Genomic DNA, 23892 nt, shown 5'->3' on the forward strand with positions numbered 1-23892 from the left:
TGCTCAGTAACAGCATCCAGTCTACATTAACATCTTAGGTCCAATTTGATATGAGTTCATGAGGTAAATAAAAGATTTTTATATTCAGATATTCAGTAGCAAAGCAGGTCCATGTTATTATGCACACATACTACATGTCTTTATGTATGTATGTTTCCCCTGAGATCATCTGATGTACATGTTTTATATTTTCAATTCTAACCATCTGCTCCAGCTGCTAAACAAGAAATGAAATTACCTCCACTCGTACATTTGGCTCATAGAGATCCAAATGGGTTGAGGGGAAACATTAGATTACTGAACTCAACAACAAGGTCACCAGCCGGCATCATTTACTCTGGTTTCTGCAGGCTACTGCACGCACAAAACTGCTCACACTCCTGATTGCTTTGCTGTGGCAATGTGTCTGTCAATGTCACATGTAAGGCAGGTGAGGATGACATTTATTGCTCCCATTAATCTCTTATAAATTATGGATGCTAATGTATGGAGGCTTTTTAATCAGAGGCGGCATTCTGACCCTTACGTGGGGAGGAGTCTGTGGGATACATATGAGTTGAGTAACACCTGATGGCATTAATATGCATAAGAGATAGCTTTCCTACTGACTGTCCTCCTATTATTAGCTATGGAAGCCTCATTCATCACAACCCAAAACTGTCAATAAATTGGAAAGAAAAACATGGAGTATATGAAAAAGAAAAGAAAAAGGTCTTTAAAGGAATAGATTGACAATTTTGAAAATAAGCTTATTAATTTTCTTGCTGAGAGTTAGATGAGAAAATCGATACCACTCTCATGTCTATATGCGAAATATGAAGCTACAGCCAGCAGCTGGTTAGCTTAGCTTTGCATAAAGACTGAAAATGGGGGAAACGGTTAGCCTGGCTCTGTCCAAAAGGCAACATAATCTGACTACTAGCACCTCTAAAGTTCAGTAATTGACACATTTTATCTTGTTTGTTTGTACAAAAGCAGAAGTAAAAAACTACAAGTTGTGGTTTTACGGATGTTTATGTGCTGGACTAGTTCTTGGACAGGCACAGTGAATTCCTGATGTCTTGTCATCACCTTTCCATTTTTGTTACCTTTGGACAGAGCCAGGCTAGCTGTTTACTCCAGTCTTCATGCTAAGCTAAGCTAAGCTAAGCTAACAGTTTCTTGATTCCAGTTACATATTTAACGGACAGACATCAGAGTGCTATCTTCTCCTCTAACTTTGAGCAATAAAGTGAATATGTGTATTTCCCAAAATGTAGAGCTATTTTTTTGACACACAGCACAAAGACTGTAACAGTACCTCAATTATATAAATCACTAAAAACATGCAACTATAATAATTATCATTTAGAGAAATGCATAATTTCAGCTTGGTGCATTGAGTTGTAACTAATAATTCACTTAAATGATGTTTATATCATTTTCCACTAATTAAATACCAGAAATTCTGAGCACAAGTAATCAAGAAAAGAAAATGCATGCAGTGTGTTATAATTAAAAGCATTAAGATAAACTATACAATCTGCACTGCATGATAAATCACCATGCAGTCTTTGAGGAGTCTCTGGTTCCCTGCGCAGCTAGTTCACAAGTTCAACTAATTAAGCCTCACCTTTGAACTTTCCACTCTCAAGCAGCGCTCCTGACTCCTCCAAAGAGAAGAACTCCTCAATGGAGACAAAGTTGTAGTCTACTCCTGAGATTTCCCCGTCTCTGGGCTGTCTGGTTGTACCTGAGAGAGGAACAAAAGAGAAAATACAGTGTCATACATCAGAGCCATGAGGCTAAAAATGCTGCTCGCTTTAATGTGGATGATATGCAAATTAAGCAAGGCATTTTCTCCTCATCTGGATCTGGGTGTGATGAATCATCATTAGTTTTCTCACTGAGTTCAGTGTTTAAACAAAATAGCGATTCAGCAAGCTATAATTAGTCCAAGCATTACATTAGTTTGGCAAATTATACAGAAATAGTACAACAATAATGGCTCTATATTGGTTGTATTCACAGTTACAAACAAATGTAAAGGTACCAATCTAATTTAATTGGAACATTAATGAATAATAACAACCAGCGTTTCATTCTTGTTGTACAACCAGTCTAAGGGCAACAGAGCAACCACCCCCAAACCAAAACTTGCCCTTTGGTTTGAAGAGCATGATGATGACGGTAGGCATTTACCAAAGCCTCTTTATTAGTAACAGATCAATAAGAACAGAATTAAACATTAATGAGGCACTGTGAAAGTCTTAAAGTCTTTCTATCACTATAGCAAAGATGGAGCACTCAGATGATCAATGTTCTGTCATCATAATTGATTCACATTGACCTTCGCCTGGAAGAGAGCACTGAGTCTAAACCACAGCAGGAAAAACATCCCACATCATTACAGGATCACTGAGGTAAGTCGAAGTGTTTGCTGTGTTTTCGCCGAGATCTCATAACCAGTAAATACATATACAGGCATGTGGTGTATAATATATCACATTTTATGTTACCCATTAAGTTAAATCTGGTGGAATAATTTTAATTTGCAAATTGAGACACAACGCACCCGTTCTGACCTTGAGACAAGTAATTCCTCTCCCAAGACAAAATCACACCAAGCCTGAACTAAGGACAAATCTCTTTGCTTCTCCTGGAAGACCACATGTGATGTCAGTACGGGGCCGGCAGGAGGGAGTCACACCCAGCTACCCTATAAAACCCATGATTAATACACTGCTGTCCTGGGAGCAGCTCTCCCAGCCACAATGACACATGCAGGACTGAACAGAGTATGCACGCAAACACACACACACACAAACACACACACACACACACAGAAAAACATGAAGAGCATACATTAACATCAGAGAGAGCCACTCCATCAGCCTGACCTCTTCTTTCTGTAGCACCAAGTGTGTTTACTGTATACGTCCTGATCAGTCACAGACTGAGGAGGCACTGCTTTCTAATTTCAGGCCAGCAGAAAAGACAGCCATTGTTGTTGGGCTAACAGCTAATTTTTCCCCAGTAAATTTCCACCTGTTTTTACTCATTTTTAATCACAACAGTAAACCCAAAAAGCAAATTTCATGGCTTTCAGTGGTAAAGATATAGGCTACACACAGACCTATCAAAAATAACAAAATACATCTATGCAACTAATAATTATTTTCATTATCAATTAATCATTTGGTCTATGAAATGTAAGAAAATCGTGACAATTACAATCACATTTTCCTCAGCCCAAGTTGAAGCCGACTGGCTGATCAACAGTCCAAAACCATTAGATATTCAGTTTGCTATCAAAAAAGAGTTTAAAAAAACAGCAAATATTCAGCAGCTGGAACTACTGAATTTTTGGCATTTTTACTTAAAAGATGTAGTGTCATCTCATGTCAATTATCAAAATTGTTGCTGATAACCTTTCTGTCAGTTAACTAATCAACTGATCGCCTGATTGTTTTCCCATGTTGTGTCATGTGCTCTATGCTTCCCTGAGAAGGACAGTTTTCTTCAGAGAGGTTTGACCCTCTCTTCATGGCTTATTAAGAAAATGTCTGCTGCTTTTAAACGAGATGAAAAGAGCTGATGTGATTGACCATCATTAAAGTTCACCCCTGTCCACCTGCTGATACTGCACCTAATAATGTCTTCATTCTGTGCGGCCTCTGTTCCAGTCTGTGCCGCACTGTGAAGGGTTGTGTTTGCACCTTTGGTCTCCAAAAACTACAAAAACCAACTAATTAAATCCACATGTGCAGTTTGTGAAGTTAAAGAAAATTAGAGGTGTCTAATTAAAGATCTGATAGCAAATCTCTTGATGATATCTGACATGTGAATAATTCTCCTCCTCCACTCAAGACACACAGTATCTCTCCAGCTGATATGGTGTGAGGCAGGGATTCAATATCTATGCACCCTCCTCGGAGATATATATGACATGTCAGCGGGGGAACAGGATGGATTATTGACATCTTCTTCTTCCTCGCCTGTCCCTGTAGGCGCCACGCACGGATCCCCAGGGACAGGGGTGAGATAGGGATTGAAGAGGTAATTACATAGAACTCTGTATCAACACCCAGAGAGAGCTGTCTGTCAAGATCTCCGCACACAAATAGCTAACAATGAACGCCACAGCTGAAAAGGCCACAGATGGTCTGCCTGACAACATTGGAGCAAGCATATTAGAATAACTAAATGATGAGGTTTCTTATCTCTGACTCACTCTGAAGACAATTAGAAAAGTCTTTTATGTAGGAGACAGAGACACAGCCAGCCTTGAAACCATGACATTGGCTCTGAATCCTCCAAGGGCACATGTACAAATGGTTACTGTGATTATAGAAATATGGATGGGAAAGTTCAGGAGGGTAATGCGAGGTCTGCAAACCCTGCACACAGAACAAATTGGTCTGAATAAAGAGACAAAAAAGGGTAGTTTTTATAGTCATGAAATAAAAAGCTGTATTTTATAAAATAGTCTGTTTGGTAAGTGCTCACTGAACATACAGTATTCTGTTATTTGTCTAGATATGTGCTCCTAAAAGCTACCACCAAATAGTACACATCCTGTCTGCCTCAATATGAGCACAAAGAGCTACTAGGCTATAGTCAGCCCCTCCTCCATTTTGGCACTGATAGATGTTTGCTTTTAATTTAATTCCCCCCTCTAGATTATTCATATAGTAGCCTGCATTTACTTAATTCTGTCATTCATTTCCATTTATATACACTGTCCTCCTGACTGAGCTTTTGTATTGATATTACTTGCATCATTGCCAGTTCCAACATCAGAGAACATTGTCTCATCAAAAGGATACAAGGATTGTGATACTCTCTAAATAGCACAGGTGTACTACAGTGTCAGAAGAAGAAATAGCATCTAAACGAAAAAAAAAAAAAATCCAAATCAACACTGAAGCCTCGCCATACTTTCTTTGCTTCCTTATGATAAAAACATTTTGAAAACATATGATGCATGAACTTCTGAAGCTAATTACTCTTTAAATTAGGTAATTTAAAGTTTCAATAATCAACAAAACAACAACATCAAGAAGTCTCCTAATACAGGAGGAACATACATATGGTCCTGAAGGGGGCCACAATGAGCCAGTGATGAAATCTCCTCAGCTTTTAGTTCCTGCTAAATCAAGCACAGCTGCCTCCTCGAGAGAAAAACAATAAAACGAAGAACATTCTGCGTCTATGTATCTACAAGTGGTCTGTAATGAGATGTGATGATTTTCAGCGCCGTCTCCGGATCAGGAGAGCATGCGTGTGTTGGTATCGGCATGAGAACAACAGCATCTTACTGTGTCATCTCCAGCAGATCAGAGGATTACACACCCGGGGGCTCAGCCTGCCTTATTGTCACTCTTACTAAAAGAAAGCACTCAGACACGGGAAGTTGCTTTCAAAGTTTTACACCACCTGCAGGGGAAGACCGGGCCAACCAGCTTTATGTAATGTGTTACAATATCCTGTCGATCAATACAATGTATATGCAGTGAACAAGTCCAAGACCTTTCCTGACCGAAGATCAATTTTCTGATTGATCTGATTTTCCATCCAGTTCTGATTAGAACATGGCTAAAAGCACTAATGTTCATACTTGCATTTCACTCTCTGAGCAGCTGCTTGTGGACATAACAGGATGCACGCATAGCTAAGTAATGAGAAAGCTTGAATAAAATTGCAATCATCCCATAATACGAGTACACATATCGTATGCTAAGAGAGACGGTTTTATCTTTCTTGCAGTTTTGACCTGTGCCTTGTACTGTCAGCGTGTAGTGTTGCGTGGTGGCAGACTGTCCCACATGACCTACTTCCTGACTAAAGGAGAGATTAGCAGCAACTCCACACTCCCTGCCGCAGCAAGGTTAAGACTACGGACTACACTAGGTGGTCTGTCTTTTCCACACTACCACCTTAATAAGAAAAGACAAAACAGACACAACACAGGCCAGAAAATTACATCGAAAACACATAGGTCTTCTCAGAAAACCCCACTCATCTGCTATATCCTCTGGCCGTTTCCAGTGACGTCATGTTGTAGGGGATTAAGATAGCAACAGATGTACTACAACTAGATGCCTTTGGCTGCCATTGTACTTGATTTTATTCATAAGCATCAAAATTAAACTGCTTGTGTGGACTGCCTCTTTCTCAGGGGATTATAGGAAGACTGTACAAATAAAAAGAACCTGTCAAACACAACTACAATCAGATTTACTACCGTCTTACCACCACCCAAACAAAGCAATAGCCCGCAGCTCAGGGGTGAGGATTGAAATGGGGAGACTGCCACTGAGGATGAACCCAGTGTTGTGAAGATACAGACCGTTGCTATGGAAATGTCCAAATTGATTGCACTTGTGGTGTTTCCTGTCACAGTTAAGAGCAAGAAAATGTTGATGTTTTAGTCTAGTCTTGTCAAGTTTTTCATTATTTCATTAATTCATTAAGCAAGTTCTGCTTGCATATATTGACACAAGGAAGTGTGGAAAACAGTTCTGTAGGCTTAAACACCAATTAACACCAAGATATTCACATGGCAGCAATCCCGAGAAGTGTTATCAAAGAATTAATTAGGTCATTAACTTAAGAGAGATATTCTTTGGAATAAATTAATATTATAAGCACTGTGTGTAAATGGCAGCCCATGACAGCACAGGACAAAAGGTGCACACAGGAGACTTAAAGGGCATGACTGACAGGAAATATAGAGACAGGGTATATGACAGATAAAGTATATTAAAGGAAGGAAGAGAAGCACAGATGGGGACTTACAAGGTACAGCGCGGAGGTAGAGGTTCTCTCGGATGACCTGCTGAAGTTGACTGTCCACTGAGCCGGGTGTGAAGCACTTACTCAGATACAACCTGAGATCCTTGCACAATGTGGAGCCTGAGGGAAGGGCAAAGAAGCAAGTGTGGCATTGAGAGGCTGGGAGCACACAGAGAGAGACACACATAAAAAAAAAAGCTCAATAAGTAAACAGACTGATGATTTCCTACTCTAAGATTTGTTTGTAGCCTGTCAAACAGAGACATAAATTTATTAAAACTACAAATCTTTACTGCTTCCTGGCTTGATTTAACACTATCACTTTACAACCTACACTTTCACATCCACACATACTGATCTCCCTATGTCACTTCACATAGATCCTGAGTATCAAATGTGTTTTCCAGAGTCTCTCATGCATATAAAACAACCTGCTGAGGTTAATTGCTCCAGACACAACAGTTGAGGCTTTCACCAGGGGAGTCAGAGCTGATTGCCGGGGCTCAGTTTCCTCTCTCTGATCTCTTAATATCATCTCAAGTGCTTTACTACCTCTGATGACAGGTTACTTGCTGTTATGGATGGGCTAGGCACATCTCCAGCTTGTCACTCTGACAGACGACCACTCTGCCGGTGCTTCCCCTGCAGGCTGCCACCCAGCCACCCACGCCCCTGCAGCCCCCCCCCCTACCTCCTCTGTCTGTTACAGTGGTTCTGCCCAGTAGCAGGCTGAATTTGCTGTGCTATTAAAACACGTCACAGTGGTATAACTTTATTAGTTGAGGCAGTCATCTGCACGTTCATATGACTGGCCACATATGGCTGCTGCCTGTAAAGGGAAATGAATCTAGCAGCCTGCCTTTTGGGAGAATTGATGGGCTTTTGCTCCTCCTGTTACGAAACAGATGATATTTCCTAGTCTGGTGATGAGAAAAATTCAGACCTGAACATCAGCTCTCTGAAAATGAATGAGCTAGCTATGCTTGGATTTTGTAACATGTAAGTTGTGCAAACATATCATGTATGAAGCTACCATTAAGGTGAGGCAGTCAGATGTCAAGGTTAATAGCAATACAAAAAAGAGCCACCAGGCCTTGGTATGATATCATAAAACATTGATGGAAATTTAAAACTCCTTCCACTTATGTATGTGTATGCGTGTGTGTGTGAGTGTGTGTGTGTTATTTATGGCCGTTATGACAGTGTTCCCTGCCACCTGGAATTGTGAGTCCACTGGGTTTTCACCCAAGTTGAATTTATAGGGGACATATTATGCTGTTTGTGATTCTCTGTCATTTGTATACTGTTATTATTTCAGATGTTGATGTTAAACATGGTCAAGTTTAAAAACATGAGGTGAATGTATGTATTAAAATGCTCCCTGAAAGTCAAGATCTGGGGCTTCAGCCTGCTCTGAACACTCCATTTGTTACAAGTTACCTCTACTTCCTCATCAAACTGATGTCAAATTGTGGGCACATGCCCACAAACGGCCACCCGTTTTGTAGCTTTTGTTGCTAAGGTTGTTGCTAAGGTTCCACAGGTTGTTTGCATTGTTGACTTGCATATTCAGATCAGATTTTGGCTCAGACATGTACAGATGTATTTGAGAAGTTGACATGTTGAGTAAACAACAAAAAAAACTGAGATCCTACTACTATTGTTTGTTTACATAGCCTGTTTCAGACAGAGGCTGAGCTTAGAGGCTGCATAAAGAGCCAGTGTAAGATAAGTAAGGATTTTATTGTCAATCAACTGTAAATCATGCAAATATATTCTAGTAGAGTCACAGAATAGAAATTTAGACCTGTTAATGTGCAGATGTCCCCTTTAAATCAGTGGAACACGAGTCAAAACTAAGAAACATTGCAGACTAAAGTCTCTTTCCCACATAGTTCCCTGTAAATTACTGGGATAACCTTTCAGGCACCACTAGTGATTTTTACTATTCACACATACAGGAATTATGGCAACGTCCATATACAGGAACATTTCTGTCTTGTGCCTTTTCACACATGCCATGGCAATACTGGAATAGATGGAGCAGTTCAGCAGATGGCGGCAATGCAACACTTATGGATGCCAACCACCATTAAAAAAAAGAAGAAGAAGCCAGGCCAGATATATGTGTTAGCAGCAGGAGACAGCTCTTATTATTGTCAGGAACATGGTGGGCAACATCAATGGTCTTGTAACATATTTAATATTCAACATGTTTGCAGGACAAATCACTCGAAAATGAATTGGCAAGGCAACCATAACCTTAAAAAGTTGTGGATTAAAATACGTCATCAGCGGAGTCTTGTGACTGGTTCGGTCGCTCAACGTGAAAGCGTCTTTCATCAGACAGACATAACCCTTTATGTGCTTGTCCCTGCAATGTTACCACTTTTATTTACAACACAGCCGTACCGGCATTTTCCCTGAAATGTTACTGGGTCTTGAGGTGGGAAATTGACGGTACAGATTTCCCTGAATATCGATCCCCACTGCATTCACACATGACCCTATGCAGGAAATGTTCCTGAACATTTCAGGGATAGACTGCATGTATGAAAGGGGCTTAAGTGGCCTATAGGAATTTGGAACATTGTAAAACAGCCACAATACTCATTGTTTTTGTCCGGAGAGCACCAGTATTAGTGCTAAAACCTCTAAATTGCTGCCTGCCTCTGCGGAGCGTTGCCTGGTGTTCTGTATTTGAGGCTGGAGCAGAGGGAGTTGTAGTAGTAGTAGTAGGAGTAGGAGGAGGTGTGGTGCAGCAACCCGGCGCATCAGCTCATCCATCACTGTCCACACTACACGCAGTCAAGCTGCCCAGGCAGACTTCAAAAATGATAATGGATTCACCAGCAGCAGGGGGACCAGGAGCAAAGGTCCCCATTTACACCCCTGTGGCCAAATCAGCTATCAATCTAGTAAGCAAGGCCATCGGGAGCCGCAGTCAGGTGACACTCCGGTGACATATTGCTGTGCTCAGAGCCAACAAAGACATCCGTTTCCACAGCCCCCTGTTCTTAACATCAAGGCCCCTCGCGGTTGACAGACAACTATATCGCCACACTCTTGTCATTTGTCAACAGCAATTTTGACCTCCTTCCCACATATTGACCGATCGCCTTGACATATCCAGACTAATTGACGAGAGCAAATCATCATCGGAACGCTACAGTCTGCAGATTTGGCTTGTAAGAGTCAGTGGAGGGTTATTGAGCGAGATTATTATGGATGACAGATTGGATGGCAGTGTAACAGATTGTCTGGATGTAGTGTGATGAAACAAGTGCAATGGCGTGTATCATAAATAGCAACAAGTTAAATTGTCTGCAGCTATGGGCAATGAGTTGCCGACTAATTGATGGAGGATTGTGTTAGCGTGCTGAGTCATACCTGGTGACACAGTTTTGATGCGGATAGGATGGGGACAGGAGTTAAGGACACCACGGACGTCTCCTAATGTCATCCCTAATACAGGTGTTCCCCCAATCTCTAGGATGATATCACCCACTGTGAGTCCACCCCCGGGAGCCGAGGTGACGAAAGGAAACTCTCCATAATCTGCTCCTCCACCAACGGCGATCCCCAGCTCCCCTGACGAGCCTAGCAAGGGGACAAAGCTGTCCTGCACTTTGGAACGCCAGTGCAGCTTCTTCACCGCTGTCTTAGACATGGCAAATGAGCTGGAGAGAAAAGGAAACAAGATTGGAGGGTGAGCAGAAAGTGTGAGACAAGTAGGAAAAGGGGGAAATAAGTGTCAATTACATAACAAATTATGGTGAGATTCTGCGACTTCCAGCAGAAGGTTGTTCAGCTGTTTAACCTTTGTCAGCTGTCAATGTCTGAGGATCTGGGGAGTTGTTGTGTTTAACATCAGAATGCGTAAAAGTCATGAATAATGTCAACTTCATAGAAGAGCGAGAGCACGGCAGCCGGAAAGTCAGGAATAACACAATATGGAAACTGTGTCTTTGTTTATGCAAACATACTACAGCACAGCACGTGACTGTCCAACCAATAGAAACGGAGACACTTTCCCTCATGCTCATGCTTACGTGCTAACAGGCTGACGTTATGTTTTCATGTAAACACACAACATCAGAGTTAATGCACATTCCAGCACATTTTCAGTCACATGGGAAAATCTAGTTTGCGCTTGACAAAAGGTACGGGTCGTTGAATGCACACACGTTTTGACAGGCAAACTAAGAACCTGTAGCTGCAGTCGGACAGCGGAGTACTCAGAATCATTTTTGTATCAACGGTGATGCATGATGCCTTCATAGAAATATAGATTTTTATAGATTTTTCTAGACAATGAATAACTACCTCATTTGTTTCCATTCTTCATCCCTATCTCCTATTGTCTCAGTCACAGCATCTTTCAGCAGCATTTTTTTTAAATTTTCTTTCTTTTCTTTTCTTTTTTTTTTTGCAGCTAAGGCGAGAGGTCTTAAGGCAAAGCTGTAATTAAAATAATGTGTTTTTACTGCCACATGCTTTCTGGAGAGCAGCTGTGTGAGTGTCTGGGCTGAGGATGTAGCTGACATGGTGAAGATTTGTTTGAGTCGACAGTGACGTGACAGCTGTGATGTCCGGAGAGAGCAGACAATGTTCCTCTGACATTATCAGAGCAGCACTGTCACCTTGATACAAGGGACAGCAGAGACACACAAGGTGGGGTAACAAGATCAAAGACACGAAGACAACACGTGCATAATAGGACAGAGAAAGCTCGTTATTAAAGAAATAGTTTTACATTTTAGAAAATAAGCTTACTCGATTTCTTGCCTAGAGTTAGATAAGAAGATCAATACCACTCTCATGTCTGTCTATTCAATATGACCCTGGAATTAGGAGATGTTAGCTTAGCTTAGCATAAAGACTAGAAACAGGCAAAAACAGATATCCTGGCTCTGTCTAAAGGTAAAAAAATCCACCTACCAGCACCTCTAAAGCTCACTAATTATCATGTTTTATCTTGTTTGTTTAATCCGAGCAAAAACCGAAGCATAAAAACATAAATATGACATAACACCCCCTACAATTTCAACAAATTGTTTTAACACTTATGCATGTTAATTAAGCTAACCTTCTCCTGGCTGTAGTTTCATATTGAACAGACGGACATAAGCATATTTCTCAAAATGCCAAACTACTCCTTTAAACTTACTTTGGGACACCTGCTAATAAAAGCTTGATCAAATACAATATTTCTTATGGACACTACTGATCCCCAGCTCCATTGTGGTCAAGAGATTAGCTATTACACATCAACTCACCACGATCCAATCCTCTTAAGCGACTTTGTGACTATGATGACCCTCGGCTGAGTGGGGATAACACGACCCAGGCTTCCGTGAGTGTAACACCAAGTCCAGCCCTAGCAGGGGCACCCTCGGGCCCTCTGGCCCGGCAGGCCTAACGAGACTGCTTTAAAGAGTGAGGGAAGGAGAGGATACGCCTAATCCTTTCCACTTGACTGGCCATTCGACTGACAGATCTGACAGAGATCCTCTTTTTTTCATCCACTCTCCTACTGCTCAGCTGAATAAGTGGGGTCCCAGGCGGTGTACAGAGATGGACAAATGAGGAAGAGGAAGGCAGGGAGTGGAAAACAAAAAAAATAAAAAGCAGAAATAGACTGTATGTATGAAATAAAATGAGACGTGTAACCATGAAATACAGATACAGGATTGTGTGTGTTTTTGTCCCAAACTCTAAGAGTAATAGGAGAGGAGAGAAAGGGGGAAGCACAGAGGTCAGATAGAGATCGAGAGGCGCCACACAGCCTGAGGTTGGCATAGGACTCACTTGTTTGACCTTGCAGGACTTCAGCTCAGGCGACATGAGTCAGAGCTTTGAAAACAGTTGAGCTGGTTGCCATAACATCGAGAACCCAGAAAAACACACAACTTGCATTTCAGTCTTGGTTCGAAGCCAGGGGGTTGTCACTGTTGTTCTAGCACTTTAGAATAAACACGATCAAACAAGTAGCGCTGTTTACGTCGGCATGTTTCAACCTGAAATTATGCTTATCGCTTCATCATTGCCAAACCCAGAGCCCCCAGTCCTTCTCTCTCTACCCCCACTGTGAAACCTTCTGCAGCAACACTGTCGACCTGCTTCCCCAAAGCCAGCCATACAGCCATCCACCCACACACGAAACACTGTCATACAACATGCATTAAATGTGTTGTGAGAAGAGAATAAAAAAAAAAAAAGGAATCAACTTTTCCCATCTAATCACATATATTCCCATATGCATCAATCCTGAATAATAATTCTATAAGCCACTGGTCTTTCCATGCTTTATCTAAAGATTTCTCTGAACTTCTCAGCAGTTGGCAGCAATGATTAAAATGCTAAAAATAAAACAACTGATAGGTCCGGGGTATTATCCTATGCTGTTGGTCCTACACAGTCGCAGCGTGTATCTACATCATACACATGGAGACAGAGTGTGTCGCCTGAGCTGTAGTTGTTGTCTTGACCTCCTGCGTCTGATGGGGGTTTAATGAGCCACAGCCTGTCAGGTTCACTGAAGCCTGGTCTCGTCCTGCTGCAGACACACACACCCTGACACTGCTTTGCTCTCGAGCTGCTGCTGTTGTTGTTGATGCTACAAACCGGCCGTGCACACTCATCTTAGTGTGTCCATTAAAAACACAGCGTTTGGTAGCCATCAAGGTTGGGGAGGGATATACTGTTTGTGATCTCATGCTGTTGCACAGTTATGTAATTCTGTGTAATACAGTGGATTATACTGAGAATAAAAACTGAACCCAACAGTTTGTATAAATACAATTCAAGTGTAAGGTTTATTTATGTAATATTGAAAGTATTTAAACACAGCCGGTTTTTCTTTGTTTAGATCAATTTGAGCTATCATACTGTCATACATATTTCTTTATTTCAAAGTAGAGATATGTGAATAAAAATGAGAAAAAACTCTGTCTTGCTTACTGCTGCGCTGCTGGAATATTAATTTATGACATTTGTCTGTCCAACATTCATAAGGCTTATGGGCAAGCATCACAACACTTCCATACATGCACACACACACACACATAAGCTGCTTCAACCATTCAAACAGACGGCCACAGAAATTTGTTTAACTGATGAGCATAAAATATTATAGCAGTATCTATATTACCCCAAACTATCCAAATGTCAAAAATAGAAAGTGACAACAGGTGCATTAAGGTCAAAGTTACTGATATATCATAAATCTTACAATGTTAATTGCAGCAATATTACAGGAAAAACCACAACCCCAAACTATCAAAATTGCAAAATGGAAAAAGTAAATTAATGACAAATGTGCCAATTTTTCAATGCACACAACACTTCCCTTAATACAAAATGGAAATATGTGACAGTAAACTGAAGAGAAGACACTGTTTAAATTAAAAATAAAACAACATATATATTACTCCAGATGAACTACTGGACAAAGAGGAGGACACAATATACAGATTCAAGGATATCTAACCCTATAAAAAGAATGCACTATTGAGATTTCTGACCTTTAGGTCAGGAAAGAGCTGACCAACACATATCCAGTTTCACTGACTTCCTCTCTACAAGCGACCTGCTCAGAATTTCTACAGCTTGCAAAGCCCAGTCCTCCAGTGTAATTTCAAACCACAGCAATCTGTCAATGGCAAAATACAGTACACATCCTCTTGACTTGGATGCTATTCTTAGAGGTCATTTTTTATTTCTTCATCACATTTGTTTATTCAAAAGCATAAAAAATATGCTCAAGGCTATTATGACAGTGTATAGTACAAACAGCTGTGCCACGTAGTGTTTTCAGTTTGAAAAATGTCTTTTTACCCTGAATAGCATAAATTCTCATGGTTGAATTATTCTGAGAACATTCATTGTTCTTAGTTAATTAACCACAATAGACCTAATTATTTTTTCCACTAAAAGAGAGTCAAATTAGTGATCTCAGCTTCATTCTAACAAACTTAGAGGGGGCATATTATGTTTTTTGTGATTTTCTGTCATTTATTTACTGTTATAATGTCGGATATCTGTGCTAAACATGGTCAAAGTTCCAAAACTTAACCTGCTCCCAACACTTCGTTTGCCACAGTTTTTCTATCTTGTCGACGAGCTGACGTCGGCTTGTCACACATGCCCATAAACAGCCATCCGTTCTGTAGCTTTTGATGCTAAGGTTGTTGCTAAGGTTTTTCCTTATATTGTTTGTGTTGTTCACATATTTCAGATTGAATTCAAGCTCAAACGTGTACGGATATATTTAAGAAGTTGACATTTCGAGTGAAGAAGGAGCCTCCTGGGCTGGTGGAAGTCTCCGGGGGCAGCATCCAAGAGCTGGTCAATCAGAGCAGAGTGGACTCATCGGGAGGGGGGCCTCAAAGAGACACGAGCTAAAACAGCCTGTTTCAGAAAGAGGCTGAACTGAGTGGCTGTGTAAAGGGTCTGTATAAGATAAATGAGGAGTAGTTTTTTTTAACTGTAAATCATGCAAAGATATTCCAGTAGAGCCCCAGATTAAAAATATTGACCTGGAAATGTGCAGAATGTGTCCCCTTCAAGATCCCTACACTGTAATAAGACCTTATGGTGCAGAAGTGCTTAGCTTATGCTACAATTTCAGGTCCTATGCTATTAAATTCTTCAAAAGCTGGGGCCATTTTACCCCTGGCAGCTCATAGTCATGAGCTAAATATCTTTATCATAGGACAAATTAACTACGCAGTTATTTCAGGTTGGATCTCCGGGGCGTTCATTTATTAAAGTTACACGCCCAGAGAACACGGTTTTAGATTAGCCTTGCCATGGAGCTCAATAATTCAAAGTCAACTACAAGCAACGAATCAAGGACATGAGGGAATAGCACTTGGTGGAGAGCATCTTGAAAGACCTTCAGGAAAAAAGGGTGTAAGCTAAACACATCAATTAACACAATTGAATAATTAAATTGCTCAGTAAGAAGTAGCTCCGGCAAGGCTACGAAAACAACAACCTGCCGTGACAGATTTATCCAGCAGGGTGAAGTCCAGGGTGCACACACTTCTACTTGAAACAGCAGCACTGAACATTAGAGAGCATTTCATCAACCACATGACTGGTAGCTATGACACTCCCCTTCATTTTGGCAGCTCAACATATCCATCTATTCTAACATCCCCCTTGTATCAATAACATGAGCGAGGCTTCATGGTGAAAGCAGTGACTGTCAGCTCTAGTGATTCTCCCCATGCTACTGATGTCTATCTAGATGCCGGCTCTCATCCCCATCAAACCATCCCTCAGCTGGTAGATCGCTCTCTGACATAATCGGCTTTGACCACGGCAGACTTTGTGAAACTTCTGCAAAGACAACACGTTCTCACTCCCAACTCGTCACAAATGGACGCTTGGTCAGAACCCCTTTGGCATCACTTTTTAATATACTCGGTACCTCTTTTTCGTCATTTTTCAACATGCAGGACTGTCCATTCACTCCAATATTAACTCTCCCACGGAGTTATATGATACTGTGAGCATCAGTCTGGTGGGCGGACCAGAGGACCTGCGGCCCAGAAGTATTTTCCTCACTGTCAAAGCCCATGTTAAGGTTTATTTTAATGATATCTTTAACATTTCACAAAAACACAAAAGTGTCCTTGATAACTCAACAATACAATAGGTTAATGTTAAGGCCATCAGTTTTAATTATTTCACCTTCTATTCTGAGAAACAAAGTTTTTTTGTCAGTTTTTGATAGCGATAAGCTACGGAAGAGCGATGCGTTGCAGGCGGACTGGGAGTGTTTGACTCCTGTTTTGGGTTGTCTGCCGCCAGTAAGCCGCAACCCGAATCCAGATGCCACTATCTCTGTGAAGAAAAGGCATTTTATAGCCTGTGATTGTAAAATGTGAAATCTAATTTCATATTTCCAAGAATATGTGGCTGAGGATATTTAATATGAAATCATCTTTCTTAAAAGATATTCTTCCTCAATTAATATTGAGCCACGTCATCCAATAAAGCACTCCAACATTAACCAACAGAAAAATCTTAATCAGTTTGGAATAAATTCAGGAATTAAAAGCAAATACCAAAAAACTGATGGCCTTAACATTTACATTAACATCGTACTGTTGAGTTATCATGGACACTTGTGTTTTTGTGTTGAGAAATGTTAAAGATATTAAAAGAGGATACATTAAAGAAAACCTTAACACGAGCATACAGGAAGAAAATACTACAGAGCATCACGTCCTCCAGTCTGCCCACCAGACTGATGCTCACAGCGTGGGATAGCGCTGCAGGGGGGGTTAATATTGGAGTAAATGCACGTTGAAAAATGGCGCTAAAGGGGTACCCAGTTGGGCCTGACAACATGTTGGCAAATACCAAGAAACTTTTAACACAGTAAGCTTTTGCTGTCAGATGTTGCTCTAATCTAACTGTCATGCTCTCACTCTGATTGTTTAATGCTAAATGTTCATGTCACTGAACAGCTTTTCTGCACCACATGAGCAGCACAGTCACTTTACGCTCATGAAAGCTTGCTCTATGTTGTTGGTGTGACTTGGTGGAGCCACGCTCGCTCTGTCGTCCACATTCTGTTTCCGCTCTAAATGAGGTAATGAAATTGGCCTGTTCAATTAGCTCGGCTAGAACGAATTTATGTAAGCGTATTTGGTATTTTATGCATGCCCACTGAAAGTTCAAGGCAATGAATTGTGATTTTTGGTGAATATTGATGGACTGACTGTGTGTTTTGTCAGCTAGAATGTGACCAGCATGCCTAACAGCCCCATTTGTTGGTCTCTCTGCAAGTGCTCGCAGTGAATAAACAACTGAAAAGACTCAGGGCTCTTTGTAAGTCTGCATAAGCCAGACGAAAGTCAACATGAGCAATGGTTACATAATAAAGTTATTACTGACCAAGTGCACTGTTACTGCACATTCAGAGGTAAACTTAACGAGAACAATCATCAGTATACATTTTTATTAATGCTAACATGCTAAGTGCTTAATTGCATGACTGATGGCTTATTGATTGATTCATCAAATGTTATTGTGGTTTTAAAACTGTTCACCCAGTAGAAAATAATATTTTCAAATTAATGTTGCAAACTTCAAAAGGGTGTGTTACAACAAGAGGACAAGCAAGAAAACTGCAAGTCATTCTGTGCATCTGCTCACGTATGTAAGTTCTAATAATAGAGCTGAAACAATTTATTGATTAGTCAATAGACAGAAAATCAATAACTTACTATGTTGATAGTGGTGTAATTGTTTATCAAATTACCAAATATTGTCTGGTTCAAGCTCCTCAAATATGAGAATTTGCTGCTCTTCTCTCTTTATATTATTGAATATTTTGGGGTTTTGGTCTGTTGATCAGAGGAAACAAGCAATGTGATGATTTACCTGGAGGTTTAACTGTTCTTCATTACAATTTATAGACTGAAAGGACCAGTGTGTAGGATTTAGTGGCAGGAGAACCTACGGTGGCCACAAAACTTGCGAAAAACAGGAAAGGCCCTCTCTAGAACCAGTGTTTGGTTTGTCCATTCTGGGCTACTGTAGAAACATGACATTGCAACATGGCGAGCTCCGTGGAAGAGGACCCGCTCCCTTTGTAGATATAAAGGGCTAATTGTAAGGTAACGAACACAAAATTTTCAGGTGATTATACACTAATTAAATCATACTTATGAATATTATATTCCATTTCTGCCAAGTCCTCTCTGCTAGATGCCAGTAAATTCTACACACTGCACCTTTAATAGTTAATTGGTAAATTTGAAAAATGTCAAAAATCAGTAATGAAAATAATAATTAACAACCAAGTCTTTTACATTTTTATTGACTGATCATTGGTGAAAACCTTATCGACAGTTCATTAATAGGAAATAGAGCTGCAACAATTAGTTAATTAAATGATTAGTCAATTGACAGAAAATTAATCGCCAATTATTTTGCTAATCTATTAATTGTTGTAAGTTATTTTTTATGAAAAAACGCCAAAATGTTGTAGTTCCAGCTTCTTAAATTTTCTGATTTCTTTAGTCCTCTATGATAATAAACTGAATATCTTTGGGTTGTGGACTGTTGGTCAGGACAAAACCAGATATTTTAGGGTGTATCTTAGGCTTTGGGAAATGGTTTTATAGACCAAACAATGAATCGAGACTAATCAAGTTTATGTCATTAAGTAACTGACAAATTAATCGTTTATGAAAATGATTGTTAGCTGCAGCCCTAATAAGAAAGTACTGTACAATATTCTTTTTGAATGCAGTTGTCAATACATCAGTTTAAGATAATCAAACTCTCTAACATTTCCACTAGTGATGTTAAAGACAAAAATAAGACAATGAAAATCTTGGACTGTCCAAATTGGCGCTCTAGTTTTAAGGGAGGTATTGGGTGCAGAGTGCAGGACAGGTGTGGGAAACAGACCCTCCGGTTGAACCCGTCCCACATTAAGCTTCTCTCTTCACTCTGACCTGTAGCGAAGCAAACTGCTCCTAATCTTACAGCATGCTCCCATGGGTGATGATGGAGGTCAGCCAAGTAAAGCATCTTAAATAACCAGTGACCTTAAATTCATCTGAATAGACTGGTGGAGTGGCAGACAAACGGAAAATGCACAATAGCACTTTCTCCCAGCTCCGACTTCACCGTCTTATCTGACATCTGTGCCCTGACCTCTCCCTCCCAACATTTACACCAAACTGTGCAAGCAACATGGGGTGAACTAAAGCTCCCTGATGCTCACTCACTTTCAAATCTAGGGCACGGGAGTGCTCAACACAAAACAGACAGCAGTGGCAGATTTAAAAATAAAAGATTAAATGCGTGTGGGTTGAAAAACACAAAATATCTCCCTCTGTCATACAGAGTAATATAGACACACACGGAAGTATTTCTCTCTTACACAATCAATATAAACTCAATACATGAAAAAGCTGATAAGAAAACATGGAATGAAAAGTACATTCGCTGCACGCACGCCAACTATAAATCCAAAATCTACTCCAGTGTGTGATTTTATTAAAGCTGCTCTTGTGTTGACTGCATACAAAGGGACTTAATGTGAGATTAAAACATTGCGAGCATAGGATTGACACCCAAACACACACACACACACACATACACACACACCTGACAGAATGACACAAGCTCAGTGATGTTCCCTTCGGAGAAACCGTATCTTTAACGTCACAGGATCAAGGTCAAGGCAGGGGGGCACATCAGAGGGGCGTGTTGTGTTGTGTACACTCTGCTCTTCTGAGGAATACCACTGTGACAACAGGTTCTCTTACTCAATCTGCCAGGACGCATTACACCGCTCGCTGCGATCAGAGATGAGCTCTCATCAGGAAGAGAGAGCAGTTTAATTAAACAGAGCAGATCAGCTCCCCAACAATGATGATGGATAAGACAGACAGAAGAGAGAAGAGAATTAGGGAAATTAAAAGAGGATGATGCAGGGAAATACAGCCTTGAAGTAAATTGGAGGATAAAAACTAGAAGCAACACAGAAGAGGGCGTGGCAACCTTATGAAAGAATGTCTGAAATCATAATAACAAAATGAATTATTCATAAGGAAATGGAAAGGAGGGAAGGTTCACTATAATGAGCATTTTTTTGTGAGGTCAGTTTAGTAACCTAAGCAGAACGTCAAGTGTGTGTGTGTGTTTGTGTGTGTCTTCGAATATATGTGTGTGAGTGTAAAAGAGCTACTGCTGATTCAGTAGGGATGGGTGAAGGTGACCCTCGCCTGCTCCTGCTGCCTGTCTCACCACCTGATATTGATCCCAGTTGTCCAACTCAGATCTGACTCAAGGATACATGGATTCATTGCCTTCTTGACATTTCAAATATGGCACTGTGTAAATTGTAAGTCCACACAGTATCATTGATTAGTTATTGATTTGCTACCTCAGTCAGAGTCTAACCACTTAACAGCGGCTTATCCGATCCAAATTGAATCTCGACGTATACAGGCAGGGAAGCAGGGGCTCTGGTGTTGGTTCCAGCATGGGAATGTTGTTGTTGTTGTTGTTATTGTTATCGGTGAAATTTCCTATCAGACTCTACATGAACTGTTGAGAGGAGAACTAAGAATAGAGCATGCTACAACTGCAGAATCCAAATGCAGTGGCTGGGAGCAAAGGTTTGGACCACAGATGGGAGAATGTGCCTGCGTAGCCCTGCCCTGTCAAGGGTAAACTGCCTTGCACACACATAGACACACACGGACCACACACACACACACACACATGCATACTTTGTTTTCCACACACCTTAAAACAGCAGCATGAATATGCATGATGCCGAAGGACACAGGAGGTACATAATTAGGCAATCAACAACTCTCAAATGACATGCTTTACTACGACAGAGGAGAAATGCACCTCACTTCATCCTCCTCTCTCATTAGTAGTGGGAGCGGAGTCGTGTTCCTACGTCGACATGCATTTACACTTACTGGTGGTTTAAAAACTTGGGCTGAGAACTGGAATCAAAGGAGGATAAACGCAGAATAAAACCCAAAGGCTTTGCTTAGTTACAGTGCAAATCAGGTGCTGGGCTCAGATGAGGCTGTGGAGAAACAGTGTGAAGAGCAGAGCAGCGTGAGCGCATGTGTGTACAGTCCAACACCACATGTCTCACCTTTCTCTTCCAACAAATTAATGATTCATAATAACAGCATAACCTTGACTGATCTCCAAACTCAGAGCAAGGTGCACTATTAAGTCAGGGTCACAAATCCATCACTTCAAAACAAGCTCCCTAAATCGAGCAGGGACACACCCTAAACAAACAGCAACAACACACACACACATACACACACACACACACACACACAGCCGTGAGGCACTCGTGAACACTCCTACACACATGCTTGCACACACACCTGGCTGTGAACTACAGATTTTTCAAGTCAAGTCTATTTCTTATGGGGAAATGGGTGCAGGTGCAATGAACATGGGCTTCTGATTACATTTCATTAAGACCAATTCTGGAGCAGGAGATTGAAAAAGTGAGAAAAAAACCCAACATAGCCTAAAGAAACTTTTCAAACCTAATCACGGGTTCATATCCACACACACACACACACACACACACACACACACACACATACACACACACAGAATCACCACCTGCAAAAAAAAGGTAAACTTCAACTGTCATAAGACACTCTTATCCCAGTGATCTGCCACCATCATCACAAACCCACATTCTTCACTGTCTCACACACACACTCACACCCACACTTGCTGACTAGTTTACATGCACACACACTCTTTCACACACTCTCTCTCTCTCTCTCTCACACACACACACACACACAGATTTAGATTACACACAACAGATTCTCACATTTCTCATATTTAGGGAAAAATACTGACCTGCCTTGTCGCTGACACACACACATTCTTTTCAAGCAGTTCAGCCTTTCAAAGAGGATCCGTTTGAAAGCGTCTATATACATTGACCCGACTGAGGTTAAATAATAATCCTGTACTTAATAAATACTGATTTTGTTTTTTTAAAGCAGCCTGGTGTGTGATAAAGAGCAGAGTGTGGATGCAGAGATGAGTAGATGGTACCACGCTATCCCAGAGAAAGTCAAGAGAAGATGTGCACGGCTGACGGGATATTTGGACACTAGTGATGCTCAGAGAGCTGTGGTGATCTTGTAGAGAGAGAGAGAGTCAGAGAGAGAGAGGGAGAGGAGAGAGGGGGGAAAATACACACACACACACACACACACACACACACACACACTATCGGGCAAATCTGACAGCGGCCGCTTATAAATTTAGCAGCTGCTGCACCGCTACAGGCGATGCAACGTGGAGGATGGATAAATGTCAGAGTCTAAACGTACAATTTTAAACTTGTGAGGAGAGTCTTTCACTAGTGAACAATATAAGTGCTGGACTTTAATTTGAGTATGAATGTCTTACCTTCATGTTCGCTTTTTTTTACGCGGCAAATCCTCCCCACAGGTCTTCGTCTGGCGGTTCCCCGGCAGGTTAATTGCTTACAGATGCATATTCTGGTTGATGCTATTGAAATAACCGGCAAAAAGACAAACGTCGGTAATATCGATTTGACCGGGTAGAGGTGTCATTGAACTGCAGGCGCGGTGCTCTCAGGGCGCGGAGCGTCAATTGTCGAAGATTAGATGGATCAGATAAAACAGGCTGTAGATGTCTGGTAGAAAGTGTGGATTTGTTTTTTGTGCCTGCTGCTCCTAAAAGGCACTTTTGAAGGAAAGAAACACTGATAAATGAGAAGGTTATCTTGGGAAGTTGAGGAGTCGAGGGGAGGGGAATAAAAAGAGTTAAAAGTACCGCCCCTTATTATTCTCAGGCTGTCTCTACCTGCATCAGCAGCATCACTTTCGCTTACGAGTTACAACCAGCACTTAAAGGCGTGATAACCAAATTAGAACCTGTAGTTTTTCAAGTCTACATTGCTTATATTTATCCAGTTGTGGCGAGCCTCATTTGGGTGGGGTAAAAGAAGAAAGCTAGTTGGAAAGCATTGGTATGCAAGTTTAAATCAAACTTTAATGAGCACTACAGGGAAAACAGGCTCTGTATCCGCGTGTAGCAATGAAAAACATGCTTATATAGGCTATATCAGTCTGAATACATCAATTAGTGGGCTATTCCGGCTTCAAAGACACATTCAAAGGAAAATCTGTGAAAAAGAGCATGCAGCATAATTATGCAAAATATCTGTGCTCCATACCGATAGTCAATACAAATACAAAGAAGTGAAAAATAGAATTATTGTAAAAATGCTATTAGATGTTGAAAGACTACCTTGCAATGTGTGTTTTGGCAATTTAGTCCACAAAGTTTAATTTGATTGATTATTGTGACTGACATAGTCACATATTATTGTATTTTTGTTGTATTTTTTGTATCCTAGCCTCGCTTGTTTTCTTTTCACTGTGGATTATAATTTATAATCAAATTTTGGTTTAAAGCCTCTAAATCTCTCTCAAGTCCGCTCTGCCAACGGGTTGCTGCGCCTTTAAATCTGATGCATGATGGGAACTGTAGTATCTTGGAACGCCTGACACTATGCACGTTCGATGCAAAAAAATA

At 40.8% G+C, this 23892-nt stretch overlaps 1 protein-coding gene across 1 annotated transcript in view; it reads right to left on the minus strand.

Moving 5' to 3' along the window:
- LOC122982185 (membrane-associated guanylate kinase, WW and PDZ domain-containing protein 3) overlaps positions 1–23846 on the minus strand; it is a 42350-nt gene extending 18504 nt beyond the window's left edge. Inside the window, exons 1-4 of the mRNA XM_044351288.1 lie at positions 22738–23846; positions 10168–10457; positions 6781–6897; positions 1613–1732 (exon numbers count right to left, since the gene is read on the minus strand). Coding sequence (XP_044207223.1) covers positions 1613–1732; positions 6781–6897; positions 10168–10447 — 517 coding nt within the window. The 5' untranslated portion in view covers positions 10448–10457; positions 22738–23846. The remainder of the gene's footprint in view (positions 1–1612; positions 1733–6780; positions 6898–10167; positions 10458–22737) is intronic.
- Between the last annotated feature and the right edge of the window lie 46 nt (positions 23847–23892).

This window comes from Thunnus albacares, chromosome 5 (genome assembly GCF_914725855.1).
Source record: "Thunnus albacares chromosome 5, fThuAlb1.1, whole genome shotgun sequence".
Taxonomy (NCBI): Eukaryota; Metazoa; Chordata; class Actinopteri; order Scombriformes; family Scombridae; genus Thunnus; species Thunnus albacares.